The sequence below is a fragment of the Alligator mississippiensis genome, chromosome 3 (assembly GCF_030867095.1).
Source record: "Alligator mississippiensis isolate rAllMis1 chromosome 3, rAllMis1, whole genome shotgun sequence".
In the NCBI taxonomy this organism is placed as follows: Eukaryota; Metazoa; Chordata; order Crocodylia; family Alligatoridae; genus Alligator; species Alligator mississippiensis.
In genome coordinates, this window is record NC_081826.1 from 45,949,244 (window position 1) to 45,969,975 (window position 20,732).

Consider the following 20,732-nt stretch of genomic DNA (forward strand, 5'->3'; position numbering starts at 1 on the left):
CCCCTCCTGCTGACAGCCCCGGGGAGGGGGTGAACTGGGCTGGCACAAGCAACAGCCCAGCTCCGCAAAATATGAAACATTAACCCTAGAGGGAACACAAGTTCCCTAAAGTGTTCTGCTTTAGAGCACCTTCTTCTAATAACTGATTTGACCACAGTTAACTTTTCATGCGATCGGCCATTTAAAAAAATGCTCTGCAACCATGCACGTGTTACATCATGGCTATATAGCACTTTCAGGGACCCAACTGCACAAAAATGTAACTTATGTAAGCACCCTAACTCTTCTATTTTAATTTCCCCTATGGGTACACAAGCCTAAGCTTTAGGAATCAAATGCACAGCTTGATTGAGCTCTAAGAGTCTTAGCAAATCAGAATTTAATGGATAACTACCTCTGTAAGTTCTTGGGGTTAGATTTGTAAGAAATATCTCCTCTATTAACCTAATGATGTAATTATTGGCTGTACTCTTATTTATTTATTATTAAGGATTCTGGATGAAAGCCATGCTCCCAAAAACAACATAACAGACTTACAACCATAATATTAATTTAAACAAAAATAACAGAAATGCAAATATAATAATAAAATAAGACCAACTATTATAAAAGCATTATTCCTACTCCTAGAATTAACATAATCAAGTACAAATACAGTTATAAATCAGATCATGAATCTATAAAAATGTTGTGCATGGGTCCACAATTAACATAGTATAAAACAAATATAGTGATAAAGTTTATCGGTCATATGAACAGTAAAGGATGTTTAGCTCTGATCACTTCAGCCTTGTAAGCAAAAATTGCAAGACAGTTTACTAAATATGGATCTGTTTGCTGCAGGAGCCGATGTTCGGATGGATGGAAACAGATCCATGTTAATTTCTCTCTATTTGAGAAGTATGTCAATTTCTGCAAGAACGGTGATAAATATTTTCTCCTTATGTTGTTATTTAAAGGACATTCTAAAACATAATGAATAGTGTCTTCCAAAACTCCTAGACAGACTGGGCAACATCTTTTATATTGGCTGTATTAGCCAACCTGGTGATTTAATTCAGTGTCATTTTTACATGGATTTGTTGATTTGATTCTAACTGCAACCTTGATTTGATAATTTTACTAATTCTTATTTAGTTTAGTTAAAGTTTATAGCAACTTCTCTCAGTACTAGGCTTGTTTTATTTTAAGTTTATTTATGAACTAATAATTAAACTCACATTATATACACAGACATTCTTTTTCCCAAATAGCACCCTAGGTCAGAGTTCTCAAGAATGAAGGTAACTTACGTAAGGTATCTGACAGCTACGTGGCTCTCTCTCAAAATTCTCACAGGGCTCTGGCACTGGATCTTTTGGCTGCACCTACATCCACATTATTTATGAAATCACTTAACATCAGGCACTTCCAAGACAGTTAAATCAAAATGTAAAAGGAAGGCTGTTTGATAAATGACCTTCTGTCTTCCTTCCAATTTTACGCTTTCTCCTCTGTTCGATACTTTGGCTATACTCAGATACAATCAAACAATACCTATAGGCAAAAGATAATGAACTATATAGTTTTGTGCGAAGAACCAACCTAGAAAGTCAGATAACATTTAACAGATTTTTCAAATCCTGACATTTAAAAAGGATAATAAAGATAATATTTAAATTCTCTCATTGCTCACAGTAAGAGATAACATTTCTTCTTCTTGTATGGCACAAACAGGCTGTTTCTGAAGCAATGGATTGTCTTCACAGTAAAGCTCCTTCAATCCCATCAACAGAAGGTCTTCCATCTATTTGAAATAAAAAATATTTTCTTTAGGTGAGAAAAAGTAAGGAACCTACCAGCTTTGCTACTCAAAATATTCCATCTCAAATATTTACATTTTTATTATAAGAATATAAAGAAAGAAGGATAAATGTTCTTGCAGATGTACATGGATTAATATTGTTAGGGAAAATATAAGATTTAAGGGAACACTGTTGCAAACATCTAATATAACAATTTAAATCAAACAATTAAGATTTAATTTCCTCTAATAGAGAAGTCTTGTGACTAGAATCCTACTTAAATTACAGTTTATAAAAAAACCTCTCAATTTAAAATCCAAGACGATGTATACTAGTATAGTTCAACCTGTCCATTCCTGTCCCAACGTGACTGATTTTCCCACATGCATCTAATTCTGAATCAATAATTGACTCTATACTGTAGTAGTTTGAACAGTTCCAATGAAACGCACACTCAAGTATGGAAGCAGTGAGACTCTTTGCTAGGGACGTTTATTATGAGGCTGGGCAAATTATTCAATGCAATAACAAAACACATTAGCAAAATTAAGGTTTATGATGATCAGAAAACATAAATGAAATAGGTTTAAAAGACCCAGAAGACACTTAAGTTTAGTTTTAACTTCTTTTTCAGCATGGCTAATAAAAGCTTGTTTTTCAGCATGGCTAATAAAAGCTGTGAAAATTACACAGCAAATAACAGTACCAGATAGTAGTAGTATATTTAAAGCTTTCACCAAAACAATATAGTAAAACCAATAAAAAATCATTAAAATAAAATAACAGTATTTATATAACTTTTTTGGTAAAAAGATACAGTAAGATTATCCATTCTACCAGTTACACAAAATTAAAACAGAACATAATATATATGGTGATATAAAAGAAGATAAATGAAGCAGTGAATAATAAAACAAAACACGAGCATTCTTTGATTTTGGCCCTTATTCTTTGAGCACATAATGCAAATGTACCCAAGGAGTATAAAACAGGCCCTGAAGTGTTACAAAGAAACCCGACATTTTTTTTTTCTTTATTAGCCCAGTATTTAAAGTTTCCCATTAATAAAGAGATCCATTTTCTTCTTTCTTCAAAAAGCCACAAATAGTGATTTCTTCAAGACCACAAATAGTGATTTAAGTACTCTATCTTCTACCCACAAAAGCATATTCTGTCCAAATACAGTCTGATGTCACTTGTCCACTAGAACTGCAGATATCATTAAAGAAAAAACCTAGTAACAGCATCTGACTATTTGCAGTTTTGTACCCAGACAGATAGGTTTCTAGGACAAATGAGTGGTTAATTAATCTTAAAATAATACTGTTCAGCTAATGGCTCCTAGAGGCAAAGCATTTGTACTATAGGATCATGGACACACGTTCTTGTTCTCTTTGTTTACCTCTGATATAAAAATATTAATTCTATGGGCAAAATGAGTGCAAGTCAAACAACAACCTAGATCTCAAAAGTTGGTAACAGTTCTTTTTGGCTAGGAACAGACATTACACATAAACCAGTTCAAGTGATCAGAAACTGGTTTAAACCTGCAACAGAACAGATGCTCAGTACACATAAACCAGTTTGAAAATGGCTGAAATCAGTTTGAGACAAACCTGGTTGAATGTAATATCATACTTAACTGATCTGGGTCAAACGAGTTTATGCAATGTCTGTCCCAGACCCCTTCCTGGTTTAAAATAAACCAGACACCCCCAACACCCCGGCATGCTCTCCGGGCTAGGTAGGGCTCTCTGCTCCAAAGCAGGGCTGGCCCCTCCCCTCTGCTCCCTGGCTGAAGCTCCAGTAGAGACTGCAGACACAGCAGGGTCTGCCTGGCTTCCCCCTGCCCTACCCCCAACCCTCACTGCTTAAGCAGGAATTCCCCTCCTTCCCCTCCTCCCACAGCACAGACCTCAGCCCCATGGACCCTAAGCACGAGGTATGCTAGCTAATGCTGAGAGGTGTCTGTGTGTCTCTCTCTCCAACTTCACTGGGGCAGGCAGACAGAACAGTGACCGCTTAGGGCTATTTGGAGCTAATCAACAGGTCAGCAAGTGAGCTTTTTAAAAAGAGTGTGAAATAATGAAAAGAGCTTACTGTTTTGCTGATGAGGTGATAATCACTGTTATCAACCCCTGCTGGCCTGCTCGCCTGTCAGTTTGCTGCAGACCAGTATAAAGAAGCAGGGAGAGGGAGACTGAAAAGCTCCGTATCATCAACAGATGCATGCACTGCACACATGCATCTGTTGCCTCAGAGTGCTAGCAGGGGGATAGGGTCTGGCAACATTCCTGCCCCTTGAGCAGCCAGCAGAGAAGAGCCTGGGGCCATGCAGGCAGACTTCCCCAGGCAGAGGTCCTGTGGGGGCCTGGCCACGCTCCCCCCCTCAGCTCAGTACTGTACAAGGGAAGGGAGGGCTGCTCTAGTACTCCCTGGCTCCTAGCCTGAGCCACTGCAGTCATGTGCCTGAATTTCCTCCGTCCAGAGAATGTCTGTCCGGTTACAAACCGGTTCACCCTAGCCAGGTTAGATTAACCTGCAAAGATTGAATGAATTCAGGCTCAGGCTTCTTGAATGTCTGTTCCTAGCCAATACCACAAGAATAACAATGGCTAAAAAAACGCATACCTTTCTTAGGAAAGTTTTAAGATTATTATAATGACTCAACCACAGATGTGTGTTCTTATACTCCTTTTACATCAAATGTCAAAATATAATCTCATTCTCATAAAAAAACCTGTGAAGAGCAGATCACTAATTTTGGAACTCTCTAACTCGGCTTATATCCACATCTGCAAAGAACACACAACTAAGAAGCTGTTCTCAAGAGTTTTTATTTAAGACAATCTGGCAATTATCCCATGACAGAAAAACTTATTTTAAAGTTTTAAATATACAGTTCTCATAATAAGGTTAGTCAGCTAAAATGGTGCAGAAATAGTTCAGTTCGGATATTTCTAGAATTCAAGAAAATAAAAAAATGTTGCCAGGGAAACTTTATAAAAATATTTTATACTCTAAAAATGAAGTTCTCTTCCAGTGCACATTCAAAAGAAAGATCCAGGAAAAAACAATGATAATCCTCTGAATAAATGTATTATATAAACACTTAGGAGATTAAAGACTACAAACCCTTTTGAAATCATCTTGCTGTATCACGTAGATGTATTTAAGTACAGACGTACCAAGTCTTGCAGAAGTTCCATATTTTAAACATTGTACACATTAGCGTTATACTGAAGTTAAATCAACTGTAATTTTAATCTTCAAATAACTGTAGAAGAAAGTTAAAGAGTATTCCTTTAAACCAAAACTATTTCTGCACAAAAAACCCATTTTAATGGACTTGTGTAGCTAAACAAACATACAAGAGAAGGATTCCATATCTATCCTAGTAGGGAAAGAAAGTTACTTTCAACAGTGTTCTTTTTTTTTTTTTTTTAACACAGAATTCTGTCTGGCTTTTGTTCCAGTATAGAGAAAACAAGCATATATCTAATAGTCTACTCAATGCTCACGTTTTTAACTTAAGATAACACATATACCTGAAATAGGTGAATAGTGATTACACATATAATGACAATGGACAAATGAAAACAGGAAAAGATTTATATATCTGTGTTATACAAAAGCTTGCAGAAAATATTCCAGAGCTGTTGACCATTTCTTTGCTCTAAGAAGCTCTTTTAATCATTAGATATTTATTGCTTTACACATTTTTTTTACTAGTTCATAATTAGTATTTATGATTAGAGCACTAAAGTAGGTTTTCTGTTACCTCTCAGTTCTGCGTTAGAATCAGACTGCCAGAACTATTGTGAAGCTATCACATCATCTCTTCCTTCTGGCAAGGTAAGGGAAACCCCTGCTAAATTCTGTGGGTACACTTCTGAGCCATTCAAACTTAAAGCTGATTTAAGAGAACAAACCTTTTTGTATATGTCTGATAAAATAAATCTGGATACTCTAGTTGTAAGCTGCCTGAAAAAGATTTCTAGGCAGTTTTGTGAGACATCATCACAATTCAAATTATACAGAGCATCAGTGCTTGAAAGGTATCTAACATTGGCTTACTGTTTCCTCTGGCACATCTCTTTCCAGTTACCTTACAAAACTGATATTTCTACTCAAAATGGATCATTAAAAACTGAAGACTTCTGTCTCTTGGTAATTTTTTCTTAAAACACAGTGGCCTTGAAGATTTTTAGCTGCATGTCATTAATTAATTCTTGGAGGTTTTTAAGGCCCAACTTGACAAAGCCTTGGCTGGAATGATCTAGTTGGGGATGGTCCTGCTCTGAAGTGGGGGTTGGACTAAATGACCTCCTGAGACCCCTTCCAATCTTAATTTTCTATGATTCTATGACAGCTTTCTAAACAGAAAAGAGTACTGTCGCAGGGCACCTCAGTGCCTGCTCCTAGGGAGTGGAAACTGCCAGGGAGAGAGAGCCCTGGCAGAACATAACGAGCACAGCTGCAGGTTGCCAGGGCAGCTAATGTGAGTCAGCTGGCCAGAAGGGGGCAGGGCCTGGCCCTCATAAAGCCCAGGGCTGAGGCCAGACTGGCTGTTGCCTGCTGGGAGCTGGAGAGGCAGGAGCTCCCTCAGCCAGGATATAGGGAGAACCCGGATTGCAAGTATAGCTCACGAGAGCTCCAGAGGCTGGAGCAATGGGGTTGAATTACAGCCAGAAGGCTTATGTTGTTATGGCCCAGTGCCTTATGTCTGAGTTATAGCCAGGAGGCTCGAGTTTATGTTCGGCTTAGATATTACTCCGGTGGTTTGGGCAAGGCTGTAGGGGTTGGAGGAGGAGGCCTCATAGGGGGCTCATGGTAAAGTGAGGACCCCAGTGCCAGTGAGGGCGCACTAGGCCCTGAGAGTTGCAGGGCAGTCATGGGGTCAGTTAAGCTCAGAGAGGAGCGGCTGAACCTCATAGGGACCCACAGAGGGTGGGGCCCTAACACCAGTGAGGGTGCAGGTTTCTCAGGGGGAACCCCAGTGGTATGGGAACCCCGGCGCCAGTGAAGGTGCAGCTTGTGGTAATGAGCACAACCAGTGGGTTGCGGGCAGGGAACATGGACCCCGGGTTGTGTACGGGGTATGTAGACCCCAGCCCCAGAGAGGGGCCGCTTTGAGATGCCCAGTGCGGGCACGACAAGCCCCAGAGAGGGGGCCATATTATTAGGAAGCCCAGTAGGGGCACAGCAAGCCCCAGAGAGAGGGGGCCATATTATTAGGAAGCCCAGTGCGGGCGCGGTGAGCCTCTGAAACAGGGCTAGTGCTGCGGAAAACCCCGGAGCAGGGTGGAGTGCCGCGGTTGCCCCAGTGAGAGGGGGTAGTGGCGCGGGGAGCCCTGGGAGAAGGGGGTAGCAGCGTGGTAGGCCCGAGAGTCGGGGCGTTACCGAGAAGTCCCCAGAGTGAGCGCAGAGAGCCCCAGATGGGGGGGCAATGTTATAGGGAGGCCCCGACTCAAAGAGCCCAAGGAGACGTGAGGCAGCCTCCCAACTATATACAAACATCAAAGACGTGGCGGGCGAGAATTTGAGGGTGCCCTTGGACCGAATTGGCACGGTGAGGGGGCCGTAAGGAGATCACAGCTCTCCTGAAGGACCCCGCCGTGACAGGTACCTTAACAAAACTCCTTGTTCAGTTACACAAATTGTGTCCTTGTAGCAGAAGAACAGTAGTACTTGTTATGGCTTGGAGCAGGGGTGGTCAAGCCACAGCCCACAGGCCAGATCTGGCCCCTGGCACCATGTTATCCAGTCTATGGGGAGTCCCATTGGCAACATGTAGGGGGTACACACAGGTGCACGTGCACCCCCCGAGATTGGCTGTGCACCCCCTGAGAGAAGCACTGGTGGCATTTCCAGGTTGCTGCTGGCACTTCTGCTGGCAGTGGCAATCAGCTGCTGGGGAACCCCCCAGTATTAGGAGGCACCAGTCGTCCATGGGGAGTCCTACTGGCTGTGGCCCTGCATGCTAGATTAGGGTACACAGAGCAGCAAAGGCCCAGTCCCAGCACTTGTTGCCCTAGAGTCCAGGCAGGTGGGGCATTGCAGGGCCTGGGGCTCAATCCTGGCATGCAGGGTGTAATCCTTCCCATGGACCAACCCCACAGCCCTCATCTGGCCCACCACACAAAAGGTTGAGTGCCACAGGCTTAGAGGACTTGTCTACACTACAGAGCCTCTTTGGTATAGAGGTATGGTACCAACTTCTTAGTTGGTATGGCTGCTAAAGCCATGTTGGCAGAGGCCCCTAATGGCGGCACAGTACACGACAACATAAGGAATTTTGCCACAGACAAAGCTACACTGTCTTCCAAAATGACATAACCTAATGCACCTTTCTGTCAGCAAAGTGGTATTTATTCAGGGATTCTGCAAATTAGCTAGGGGCTTTCATTTTTTCATACTCGTCACTCATAAAGTTACATTGTGAAAACAAGCAGTGTAGACCTGACAAGGAATATTATCACTGTTGGCAAAAGTAAAAGACCCTGTAAATAATGAGACTGCTAAATTAAATGAACCATGTATGCCCTGCCCTATTTAAAACAAAACACCGTTCACTTAGTCACTAAAAGTCAAACTCTTAAAATTTAAAGATCAGTTTAAACAATAATAAAACTAGGTTCCCTTCAACTAATATCTTTTCCCTATTGGATGGTATCACATTTACATTGAATTAAGCATAAAATCCTGCCTGAATTTTTTTATTCATCCTTGCAATATTTTTTCAAAAATCCTCAGCCAAGCTTCAAATTTGCTGGCCCAACCTGAACTCCAGAAAAAATAAAGGACACAACAGTCCTTTATTCCCTGAAGGTAACTATATAGCTGCACAAAAGCATACAGAAGCAACTATCAGAATAATCTGTCAGACAGCAAACCATGAACACAGACTAAAGCTTGTTAAGTCTTCGTGAATTTATATTGCAACATCTTACTGGCTAAAACCAAGGGCCAGAATTGTTCCCAATTGTTCTGCAGGCCAGCAGAATAATAGAGAGGAAGAAAGAATGTTCCTTTCCCTTGACAAAGGCCTAATCAAGCTTTCCCTTTTAAACATGAACCAGTCCCTTGTGTTGGTCCCTACAGGGCCCCATGATTTAGTACAGATGGTCAAAAAGTCTAGGGCTGAATCAATTCAGTCTTTGCAGGTTAATTTAAGCTGCATAGATTAAACCAATAAGCAAGTAAACAGACATTCACTTTTGATTCCAGAAATGCAGCCACATGCCTACAGTGGCCCAGGCCAGAAGCCAAGGGGCACTAGGAGCATGTCTCCCTACTCAGCTGAAGCAGACAGCTTGGGTCAATGCTATCCTGCCCATCCTGTGAGCGGGGCTTGTGGGGAAGATGCAAAGCATCCTGGAATACTGGGGGACTATGAGTTAACTTGAATCTGGAGGGGAATCAGAACATAAATTAAGTAAACCAATTTAACCTAAATCAGTTAAGTCTAATACTACATCCATCCTGGTTTATCTTCAACCAGCTTTGACCATTTTGAAAGTGGCTCATCTGTACTGAATATCTGTTTTGATACAGATTTGAACTGGTTTCAGATTACTTATACTGGCTTATGTGTAATTTTTGTCCCTAGACCAAGTGTTTGCAGCCCCTGAAGTCTCAACAGAGTCCAGGTATTGCCCTGGTTTGGAGTTCTGTACAAACATTCTCACAAGTCTTGCCCCTTTACCTATTATCCCCTTCAGAGAACAGGAGGCTCTGTTCAGAGGCATAACAATGTGGTCAGGTGCCCAGGGTAGCTGCCACACACAGGAGCAGTGACTTTCCTGTTGTTGCTACACCACTGCCACAATGTGCAGCTGACACTGCAGCTGTTTTTTCCATCATGCCCCAAAGTCAACACCCAGGGCAGCTACCCCAGTTGCCCTTCCCTCCTGATGCCACTGGATTTGTGGATAGTGTTGACCCCTCAGACTCATTCACACCTTAACTATGTCCTTTCCCAGAAATCACCAAAAAAAGTCTGTTTCTTCAAAAGTATTCAATCTATAATAAGAGAAGCACACATAGGCTTTGCAGAGTTTCTAAACAGATCACTGTCATTTACTTTATAGCATGAGAAATACACAGATCTAGGGAAAAAATAATAAACTTTGAAAGCATTTCCTCACCTCAATTTCCTCATTACTAGAGGTCTGTGTTTTCTGTTTGCTGTGGCTGGAGCACTGGGGAGGAGGGCATGTGTGTGTGTGTGTGTGTGTGTGTGTGTGTACATGGCAGAGGTGTGTGGAGAGGATGGGCAGTGGCAACACATAGGGGGTGCACATGGGTGCACATGCACCCCCTGACCATGCTGGTGCACCCCCTATGAAAAGGTGCCGCCAACACTGTCGGTTGCACCTGCAGGCAGATGTCGCTTGCTACGGTTGGCGGCATCTGCAGGTGGTCAGCAACTGCTGCTGCCAGTGTCTGCGGGTGGTTGCTGACCCCTGGTCGGTGCTCGCCACCTGCGTCGCTGACAGCCACTGGGAGCACATGTCATTCATGGGGATGGGTGTATGTGGAACGGGAAGGTGTCCAGGCACTGGGGCTGCAGCTGGGCAGAGGACTGAGGCAACACCCAGAGGCATCTGCCTCTCCAGCGGGGGAAGGGGGGTAGGTCTTTTGGAGGCAGGGGGAGCTGCATGGCTTGGCTGGTGGGGCCAGGGGCCGGTGCCCATGCTATCAGGGACAGGGCAGTTGGAAGACACTGCCCAGGGGTGCATGGCCAAAACCACCTGGTGCAGTGCAAGAACCCCAGCCTCGGGCAAGTGGTGCCACAGACATCCCCTCCTCCTCCGTGTAGCCCACACTGGGGCTGGACTCGTTCTGTTATGACCCACGTGAGCCAAAGCCACCGCTGTGCCCAGGCAGGACGGGGCCTAGAGCCCGTCACCCTCCTCCAGCTGTCTGCAGCATAGCCATGAGCCAGAGCCATGCTCCACTCCTCACTGCTGCTGTACAGCACAGTGCTGGTCCTCCCCACTGCACTTCAGCCCCAATCCCAGCTGGCAATGCAGAGCAGCATGTGGTGCCTTGGTCGCCGCTGCCAGTGGTTCCACATGAGATGCACTGCATGTATCTCTTGCTGGAGACTATCCCCACTGTGTTCCTGCAGCCCACCATTTTGTAAATCTGGGCAGGGGGCAACTGGGGGCTCCCTCCAACAGAGGTGGGGGGAGTGAGACCTGTGGGTTGGGAGTGATGGGCACCAGAGGGGGCAGGGGGTAGGGAGTGAGGAACACCAGGGGGGCAGGGGACTGTGGGTCAGGAGTGATGAGCAGACAGGGGGCTGCCAGTTAAGAATGAGGGGCACCAGGAGGGGTGGGGGACTGTGGCTCAAGAGTGAGGGGCATCAGGAGGGCCAGGGGGCTGCAGAGCAGGAGTAAGGGGCACTAGCAGGGATGGGAGGGATATAGGGTGGGAGTGAGGGGTACTAACATAGCCCGGGGAGGGGGCAGGGGACTGTGGGTTGGGAGCGAGGGCTACCAGTAGGGTCAGTGGGCTGCAGGTCAGGAGTGAGTGACAACGGAGGGGCAGGGAACTGTGGGTTGTGAGGGGTAACAGCAGGATCAGGGAACTATGGGTTGGGAGTGAGGGGCACTGAAATGGTCAGCGGGGGGCAGAAGACTGCTTTAGAAGGGAGGGGCACAAGCAGAGTCACCAGCTTTGGAGTGAGGAGCAACCAGCATGGGCAGGGCCAGGACACTAGCATATCAGGGTTGCTCAGTGCCACAAAGCAACAGGGACAACCACAGCTGGACCTGCATCCTGGTGAGTGAAGGGGGCACCAGGAGCTCTGATTTTCCATGATTAAAAAAAAAGCAAAATTAAATGGCATATTTTATTATACTGATTAAGGCACTGGTAGGTTTCAAGAGTGCTTTAAAATAGTAAACATACCAGTAAAACATTATATTAAATTGATACATACATACATAGTGGTGTTTCATTTTAAACATCGAAAAACGCTGATTTGGCAGGGTTTAATCAGAGAATTTGCGATTTTTTAAATCAGAGAACTTATGATTTTTAAACAGAGAAAACCAGGATCCCTGCTCATTACCCAGCGTTTTTCTAGGTTTTTTTGGCGGGGGCGAGGGAGGATTGGATCAGTTTCCTTGGAATGGCACAGCCTTAGGGCCAGCTGATGTGCATCTCATGGTCTGTCTTTTGAATTACTAGTCTTTACAGCTCCCCTTCTCTTCTCTGACCTTGACTGGTTTCACAGCTAAGTCAGGCCCTGTTTCTGTTATGAAAGTTCCCTCATGTTTTCTTCCTCTTGCCAAAAACTTGGAAAGCCTTATGCTAAGCTTACTAGATGGCTCTGAGTCATCTATATGTTCTTGCTACAAACATTTTGGCTTCTTTGTTCTGTGTTTGGTTATGTTTCCCTTTTCTAAACTCCAGACCCTTGCAGTCAGATAGGAGAAAACTGATTTTCTTGGGAAGAAGCTATCATTTGCTCTACACCAGGGGTAGGCAATGTTTTTTGGCTGGAATGCCAAAAAAACCCACAATGTCTACCTTGGAAGGTGCCGGAGTGCCAGCATGCCAGAAAAACAAAATAAGGGCAGAGGGTAAATGGCAGGATGCCCTGCTTGTGCCCCTTGCCCCCCAGCCCTGCTGCCCTGTGACCTCCACCCAAAGCCCCTGCCCCACAGCCCCACTCATGACCCTTGCTTCCCACCCAGTCCTTGCCACTCACCCAAAGTCCCTGTCCCCCAGCGCAGGCTCTGTGGCTGTCAGCAGCTACCCAAAACCTGAGCTAGCTGCAAACATCTGCTGCCTCTCCACCCCAGCCCCAGCCTCAGGCCCAGCCCCGGGCTCCAGGGACATAGCACATACTGACAATGCTCCACGCTGTGCTGCCCTTGCTGCTTCTGCAAAGCAGTGTTGGAACCCAGCACGGCAGGGCACAGAGGGGGGCACAGAAAGCTGCCTGCTCCCAGCTCCCCGCTGCCCTACCACACTTCCCCTGTGTGCATGGGAGCAGAATGGGCAGCAGTGCAGGATTGTACCCCTCACTGCTGTCCCTGCCTGCACGGGAAGTGTGGCAGGGTAGCAGGAAGCAGGCAGCTTTCTGCACCCACTGCTGTGCCCTGCCGTTCCAGGTTCCAACACTGCTTTGCAGAATCGGCAAGGGCAGCACAGCAGAGAGCACTGCCGGTATGGGCAGCTGCTCCTCCCCACCCGGAGTCCAGGGCCCAGATCTGGGGCTGAGAGGCAGCAGATGGTTGCAGCTGGCCCAGGTTCTGGGTAGTTGCTGATAGCTATGGAGCCCGGGCTGCTTGCAGCAGGGCTTCCATGGGAGCAGCCCAGGCTCCGTGACTATCAGCAGCTACCCAGAGCCAGGGCTCAGTGCAGTCGGGAGGCTACAAACTGCTGCTGCCTCCCCGGCCCCGACCCCGGCCCCATTGGGTGTAGTGTTGGCACCTGCTGCTTTGCCGGAGCCTGGGGCCAGGAGACAGCTGGGGCCGGGGCCAGGGCTGGGGTGAGAGGGCAGCAGCTGTTTGTAGCCTCCTGGCTGCAGCCGGCCTTGGCTCTGGGTAGCTGCTGATAGTCACGGAGCCTGGGCTGCTCCCAGCAGGGCTTGCAGCATCCCAGCTGCCTGCTGGGAGCAGCCCAGACTCCCAGCTGGCAGCAGCTACCCAGAGCTGGGGCCGGCTGCAGCCAGGATGCTGCAAACGGCTGCTGCCTCCCCAGGCCCAATGCGTGCCAAGGAAAATGACCTCGTATGCCACGCATGGCACACGTGCCGGGGGTTGCCGATCCCTGCTCTACCCACTTTCCACGGCAACAGACCACCATTAACAAGCCACTACTGTCATATCAGCAAGGTGAGGTACATACTCACAGAAGCAATATAGCATTTTCATAATTCTAAACTATCAACCAGAATTCGTGTCATGCACGGCTTCCTCCTCTGCGCAGTGTGCGGGCCGGGCCCTGATCCCGCCCTCGTCGCCATGTGTGGCGGTGATTCTGATCCTATTCTGGCCACCATGGGCTAGCCGGGGGCGAACCGGGGTCGTACCAGACCCGTCTTCGTTGCACACAGGCTGTGGCCAGCAGCCCGGGCACGCGGGGCCGGAGAGAACCGCGGGGCGGTTTAGCGCACATGAGTTAGAATTAGTTACGGAGGCGTAATGGTTGATTGAAAAGATTATTTACTTACACCCAAAGATGGTATTGGTGTAGGCTGGACAGGTTTCCAGGCACAGCTCCCGCTTGAATCCTCGTTGGAGGATTCTGACAAATCAATTGCTCCCACGGAGTTTGCTAGGCTCCGCGGGTCCGGTTAAGTTGGGTTCGAAAAGTTTCCCCAGAGTTACTTAGGCTCCACGGGTCCAAAGTTACAGGAAAGGGATACGTCTAGGATTGCGCTCGGCAACAGGGAGAGGCAAGAAGCAAAAGCTCCGTAGGTTTGGTTCTATTGCCTCTATTGCCTGCTTAGGGGAGGCACATCGGGTCCGCAGCACTTGGAGATCTTCACACAGAATCTCTCTTGTCCTCCCTCCTCCGGTGTTCGTGGAGGCCTCCAACTTGGGCAGAAACCACACAAGCCTTTTGTACGGCTAGCAAGCCAATCGCTAGCCGCCACGTCTGCCTATATTAGGAATGGGCCAATAACGTGGCGTGAATCCTAATACAAATGGCGGGAACTTCTTTACAGCGTGTATCACTACGATGCAAAAGAGATGCACACTGCAAAGAAGCTGTAATCTGGCAGGAAATCCCCTGTTGCACCAGAGTTGTCTCTAGCAGCAGAGAGCTCTACCGTGCAAAGAAAGCGACAAATTGGCAGGAAATAATTTAGCGGTGCCGAAGCACACACACAAACAAAAAATCACAACTTTGGGTTGTGACACGCAGCAGTTGGGCATAACTGCACCTATGCACTACCCAATACACAGGGAGTGATCCCTACTAGCACAAGTCACACCAATGGAAGTTGGACCATGGCATCAACCCACTATCTCTTGACAGCAAAAGCTGGATAGACATGGAGGAGTGCAGGCTGCAATGCCAAAAAGCACATTCCCATTATTTGCAAAGGCTCCAACTCTGCCCTGTTTAGGGACAATATTAAAGTAATACATATATGCATTCAATAAACTGTATATTCTATAATAAGTAACCGTCGGCAGTGTGTGTCATTAATTACTGATCATTAAATAGAAAGTGGATGTTTTAATTTTTGCCAGTTTTCAACTTCAGATTAGAAGATGAATTTTGGGTAATTTTCCACATAACTAAACAAGGCAACTGAGAAAGCCACGATGATGTTGTGACAATAAAATCAGTCCTTATAATTAGAACTATTATAATGTTATATATTCTTTTGGCTTTGATGCCAAATAAAGTTGTCCTGATTCAACACATCAACAGGCCTATCTATATGAGTCCAGACTGATACAAATGAATAGGTTCCAGGTTTAGGACCAAATTTAATAAGCTCAACCCTTCTTGCTTTGTCCTATATAAGAATGTTTCAGACAAACTTCCCTGCTGTTTCGCGTCCATAAAGGGCTACAAAAAGGTAATTGCAGCCTCTGAGGGAAAAAAAAAAGCAATGCAGTAGTGCCCTCAGTTGATTACTGCTATTAATGCACATTTATAATCAAAACTAAACACACCACTTCAAAAAGTTATACCAATTTTTTCCCCCCAAAATGTCCTTATTTCTAATTGTTTTAACACAACATAGTAGCAAGCAATAGAAGATACAAAGAACTGGGGCGGTACTGAGCAAGAGATATTCTTCAGTCTGGGAAACAGGGAGCTATCACATGAATAATTTAAATGACAGAAACAGCAAATCCAAAGGAACTGAAAAGTTACAGTAGTTGAAGCAAAAGAATTTCAGTCCCGTCTCAGTAGACACAAAATAGCCAAGCTGTTAAAAAGGACATGACCCAGAACATTGATAAAAGTGCACAGTAAAAGACTGCCACCTGGTCCAAAACAGAGAATGCACTGAAGAAACACACAGTTTATTGGTATGTCAAGTTAAAATGTATTTATCAGCGGACACTGAACACAAAAAGACAAAGATTAAATTAAAAATTATGCCATTTGAGTGTGGTGTAATTTCCTTTCGACTCTAGCAATGGATTCTTCTTCCTCTTCCCTCATGATCAGTGGTTTACATGTGGTACTAAATTAACTCAAAAGAATGGCCATGATTTGTATAATACTCCAATCATAACAGTGTGCACACTGGTAAAATTGTGCTCAAATATGTGTCTTTTATAGACAAAAATTCTTCAGCACCTGGAAGGACACTGACAACTTTGACAAGCACATTTTGATCAACCAGACTGCTGGCTATGTTACTTTTGGTACCTTGAATAGAATATTTACAACACATAAATACTAGTTTACATAACTTTGCTATCTCCAGTTCAATGCTGTTGGATTTCTATGCAACTCTACATATTTATTTTCTTTTTACTCATTGCTCTGTAACATTCATGGTATCAATTTTTGCAAGTTGCATATATTGCCTATGCATTTAATCTAATAACTGCACTAGGAAAATTTTGTTAGTGAACAAATTATAGGAAAATAATACTTACTAATGTTGGAAACACCCAAATTCTGTTTCCCGCTACATCTAGAATTCTTAGTTTCCTCAGTTTACAAAGCCCCTAGGAGTAAATGGGTAGAAAACAATTTGGTAAAAAAGGGGGGAGAAAGACCAATAAGTTAAATTCCTCATAGATAAGACTGTCATATCAGAGGTATCAATCAGTGATAAGGTTGATAAAGAAAGCCTGAGTTATCTGATTAAAATAAGAAAAAAAAAAAAGAGGAAAACTCAAAATGAATTAGAAAGAAGAAGATAGTGTAAGAGCAACGTTGCAGCCAAGATGGTCTCGAAATTATGCAAGAAGCAAGCATTTCTTAGGGCGATAGCTTTTATCAAACCAACTATGTAACTGAGATAAAGTTAGACAAGCTTTTAAATGAGACCGGATGAAGAATATCTTGCATTTGAAAGCTTATCTATCTTCATCCAAAATATATAGTTAGTCCAATAAAAAAAATACTACCATAAGAAATCCTTGCCTCTCAAAGTTGTCATTGCTGTTAACACTAAAAGAATCAATCCTGAGTTATTTTTCAAAATTTCCAAGGACCTCTATCTCCCAATCCTTCACCTTATTATGAATTAGTTATGGTGCAATATCTACACATGCGCCTAGGACCACAGCACTGTGAACAAAGGTGCTGAAGTGCAGGGCTAGACAGCAGGCATCCCTCATGCTTGTGCCCCAGCTAGCCCCTGTCACCATCTAAATATGCATTTCAGCACAGTAATTACTCTGTTGTAGGACAGCACTGTCTCTGACAGTACTGTCCTACAGCAGAGTTAACTAATTTACTGCACCCTAATACTGGCACATGTGTAGATTTTGACATTTTACTATGGAGCCAATTAGTCAATTCCGCAGTGAAGCGTATGTGTAGATACATGCAATACCTCCTCTTCTCAGTCACAGCCTCTTTCTTTCACTACAAAGGGATCCAGATAGTCTGTAAATCCACATTTCTTAGGCTCCTTTGTCCAGTAAACAAAAACTTTTAAATGGAGAGCCTGAATCTCTAAAATTACCAATAGGCCCTATCTCCCAATCTCACTCAATTACCATTTCTTAACTTAATTACTCAATTACCATTTCTTATTTCTGGTGGAACATGGGATAGAAAGATACATAAGATTTTAGTTTATGCTGTTATTTTTTCAAGTTTTTTCATTGCTAAATTAAATAGTAGTTACAAGCAGCTGCCAAGATATAATGGTATTAACAGCCTTTTTTCAACATTTTCTATTATAGCAGGCTTCATAGATTCATTTTGTTTAATTGTACTGACTTTTGCAGGTAACAAAGGTAATATACAAATAAAAAAAACCACAGTAAACAAAATAAACAAAGCATCAAATATAAACTTTGCATGTTCAAAACCTTATTTTCTTCTACTTGATGTACATACTGCTGAGCACCCACAGAACAAGCCTCAGTCAGAATAGCCTACTACAAAAGCTGTACAAATCAGGCTTGGTCGCAATAGTATGTATGCCATACTCCTAAGATCTGAAGTTGAAGACCATTCACTTATAGTCATAGAAGAAATATAACTTTATTTCTTCTGATTAGTTTAGAATGATATATTTCTCCTTTATCTTTACTTCTAGCTAAAAAGGAACACAAATAAAAGCTACACACCACTAAACTAAAGGTAAGATAAAATTTCTCAATGGGTCCTCATTTAAGGTCATTTTTTCCAAAAGTCCGGGGCTTTGTATGTCTGCACATGGTATAAATACATACTTACTAACTATGCCAGCACTTATGCATCTGCATATCAGACAGCAAAGCAGCAGTGTCACAAAAAAAAAAGTCTCAAAGCAAGGAACCTGATTCAGAATAAAAACTAGAGGCTCTTCCTTCTCCCTAAAAGCTAACTGGAATATGCAAGAGCTCAAGAGTTTTAAGATAAGATATATAACACATTTTAGATGTTTATTTTAGGCTTCACCAAGGCAAACCAAGGCTTCTAATTTTGACTGAGGGAATGTTGTTGTATATTTGGCCATTAAAAGAGGTAGAAAGTTTTGATGATAAAACAGACTATAAAAGTATTTTAAACTTCATTTATTTATGCCAAATCCTTCCTGAAGCAACAGAGCTATGATACATTTCGTTAAAGGCCCCATATTTTAAGAAAGCTGACATTATTTATTTCATGTCCAGCATTTCTCAAAATAATTAATTAAATGAACTTACATTAGTTGCTTCCAGTTCTTTATTTGTTCAGACATCAAGTAAAGATTCACAATTAGTGATGTTACTGAATTTTATTTCATAAAATTATCTCAAACCTTTACTTATAGTATAAGAGAAAATTTAAAATAATATTTCCCAGGGCACTAAGTACCTGCAGTTTCCCTTAACTTTCAGTGAAATTTCTGATTGCTCAGGACTCCTGAAAGTCAGGATACTAGTTAACAGGTTTTTAAGTACAGATCTCTTGCTTGATTTTCTAAATTAACAGAAAGAAAGTTTTCATAAATGGCCTCTCAGTCTCTATATTCACAAAAATTAAATCAATACATACACATGGCATGAACGTAACTTACCAACTTTGCCAGCACTTGCAAAGCAAAAATGTTATGGCTACATGGAGTCATCATATGATAAATTAGGGTGTGTATTTACAGGGTGTTAATTACTCTGCAGTAACTAGCCATGTGGATAGTCTGAACCCAGAAGTAAAGTGAGGTAACTTATCTTGCTTCAAAAAATGGGACCTCTCACATGTACTACAGGATAAGACTGTGCACATCGATAGCTACCATCAAGTAGCTAATATGCAGCAAATTTATGTCCTAGCCTGCCTTGTGGTAAATTGTTTATGTTGCCATACCTAAAGACGGACAGGATAGGTGCCTGTGCTTAGAAAATGTGGGCCCCTACTTGTCCATTTCAGGCTTTGTTCCTATTTGCAAGGGTTAATAAATTAGTTTTAAATTTCTATTTTCCAAATAGCCTCAAGAAAACAGTATTTAAATAAACATCTTTGAGAGTGAAATTATCGAACGAGTTTTAGTGATTGTAGGCATACATTGTTAAGGTACGTCTGAAAACACACACCATTAAAAATTTGTTATTCAAATGTTTTATTAAAATATGCACATTAATTGAAAGAGAAAGTATGTTAGCGCAAGATTACTCACATCTGGAAGAACCTCTATCTGGTTTCTTGACAAGCACAGCATCCTGAGGTTTGTCATGTATCCAATCTCTTCAGGTACCGTGATAAGACAGTTGTAGGACAGATGGAGTTCAGAAAGCTTTTCCAGGGAACATAGCTCTTTGGGAATACTTCCTATCTGATTATTATTTAAACTCATGTATTCCAGATTTTCTAACCTGTAAAATGAATAAAGTATTTTGTTGTACAGACTTGATATAACTTGCAGTACAGGGAACAATTGCAACTTTTATTGAAAAATTTCCTATACAGGGATGTGTTCTATTTTTCATGACATACCTGTTTAAATATATTTATATGAAACATATGGTGGGCAATTGTTAAGGGATTTAAGTCTATTATAAAGTATTCATATGATATGTAAATAGCAATTAATCATAACTTGTCTGACTGCTTTTATTACAGACTCTCAAAACAAAGGATTTGGCTGTGTGTGGGTATTTTTTGGAGCCATTTAAAGCAGACAGGAAATGCCTTCTGAATTCCAAATATTACATATATAATAAGATTGCATGTAGATGGCTTATAGACAGAACAGATTTGGTCCTACATGTCAGGGTCAGAAAATGCAAATAAATGGGGAGAAATGAAAATCAAATGAAAATGCAAGAATGAAATAATGTTTATTTTTAAATAGTTTGTTCTGAAGTAGATCTTAATATTTTTCCAAAAGGAAAATATCTTGGGCCATACTCAACATGGAAATCAGCAAAATAACAGTCAGGGATGAGAGGTGTAACAGGCACAGTGGATGAGAATAGCTGATGACTGAAAATGCTGGTAAAGGTTACCATTCCAAATTTGTTCATTCTAATTTTTTTTTTCCTCTTGCTGAATGTACTGGAGCTTTTTCATTTTCCTCAATGCTGCTAAGACAATTTTGATATGCTTATTTTTCTGTTCAAAATGCACTGAAAATAATTTAGAATGTCACTAAGAAAAAAGCACCTTTATCCAACTATGGAAAAGAGAAGTTAAACTTTCAGGTCAGAACATCTTGACTAATTAAAGGGAAGGAGAGCTTCTTCCTCCAAAGCATTTCTGGATAGGAACAGATGCCCTATTCTGGAACTAAGGAAACTTCCATATTCCCCAGAAATGTAAGAGCTGAGTTAGTACACTACCTGCTGAGTCCTTGGACACAAT

The 20,732-nt window shown here is 42.9% G+C and overlaps 1 protein-coding gene across 3 annotated transcripts in view; it reads right to left on the reverse strand.

The window, feature by feature from the left end:
* Positions 1–20,732, reverse strand: part of LRRC69 (leucine rich repeat containing 69) — a 67,346-nt gene that overhangs the window by 29,737 nt on the left and 16,877 nt on the right. For 2 of the 3 annotated variants that reach the window (XM_019486517.2, XM_059723896.1), the window contains exons 4-7: positions 19,549–19,744; positions 16,385–16,456; positions 1,676–1,786; positions 1,293–1,367 (exon numbers count right to left, since the gene is read on the reverse strand). In XM_019486517.2, the coding sequence (XP_019342062.1) occupies positions 1,293–1,367; positions 1,676–1,786; positions 16,385–16,456; positions 19,549–19,744 (454 nt within the window). The remainder of the gene's footprint in view (positions 1–1,292; positions 1,368–1,675; positions 1,787–16,384; positions 16,457–19,548; positions 19,745–20,732) is intronic. The other variant, XM_059723897.1, reaches the window with a different exon arrangement.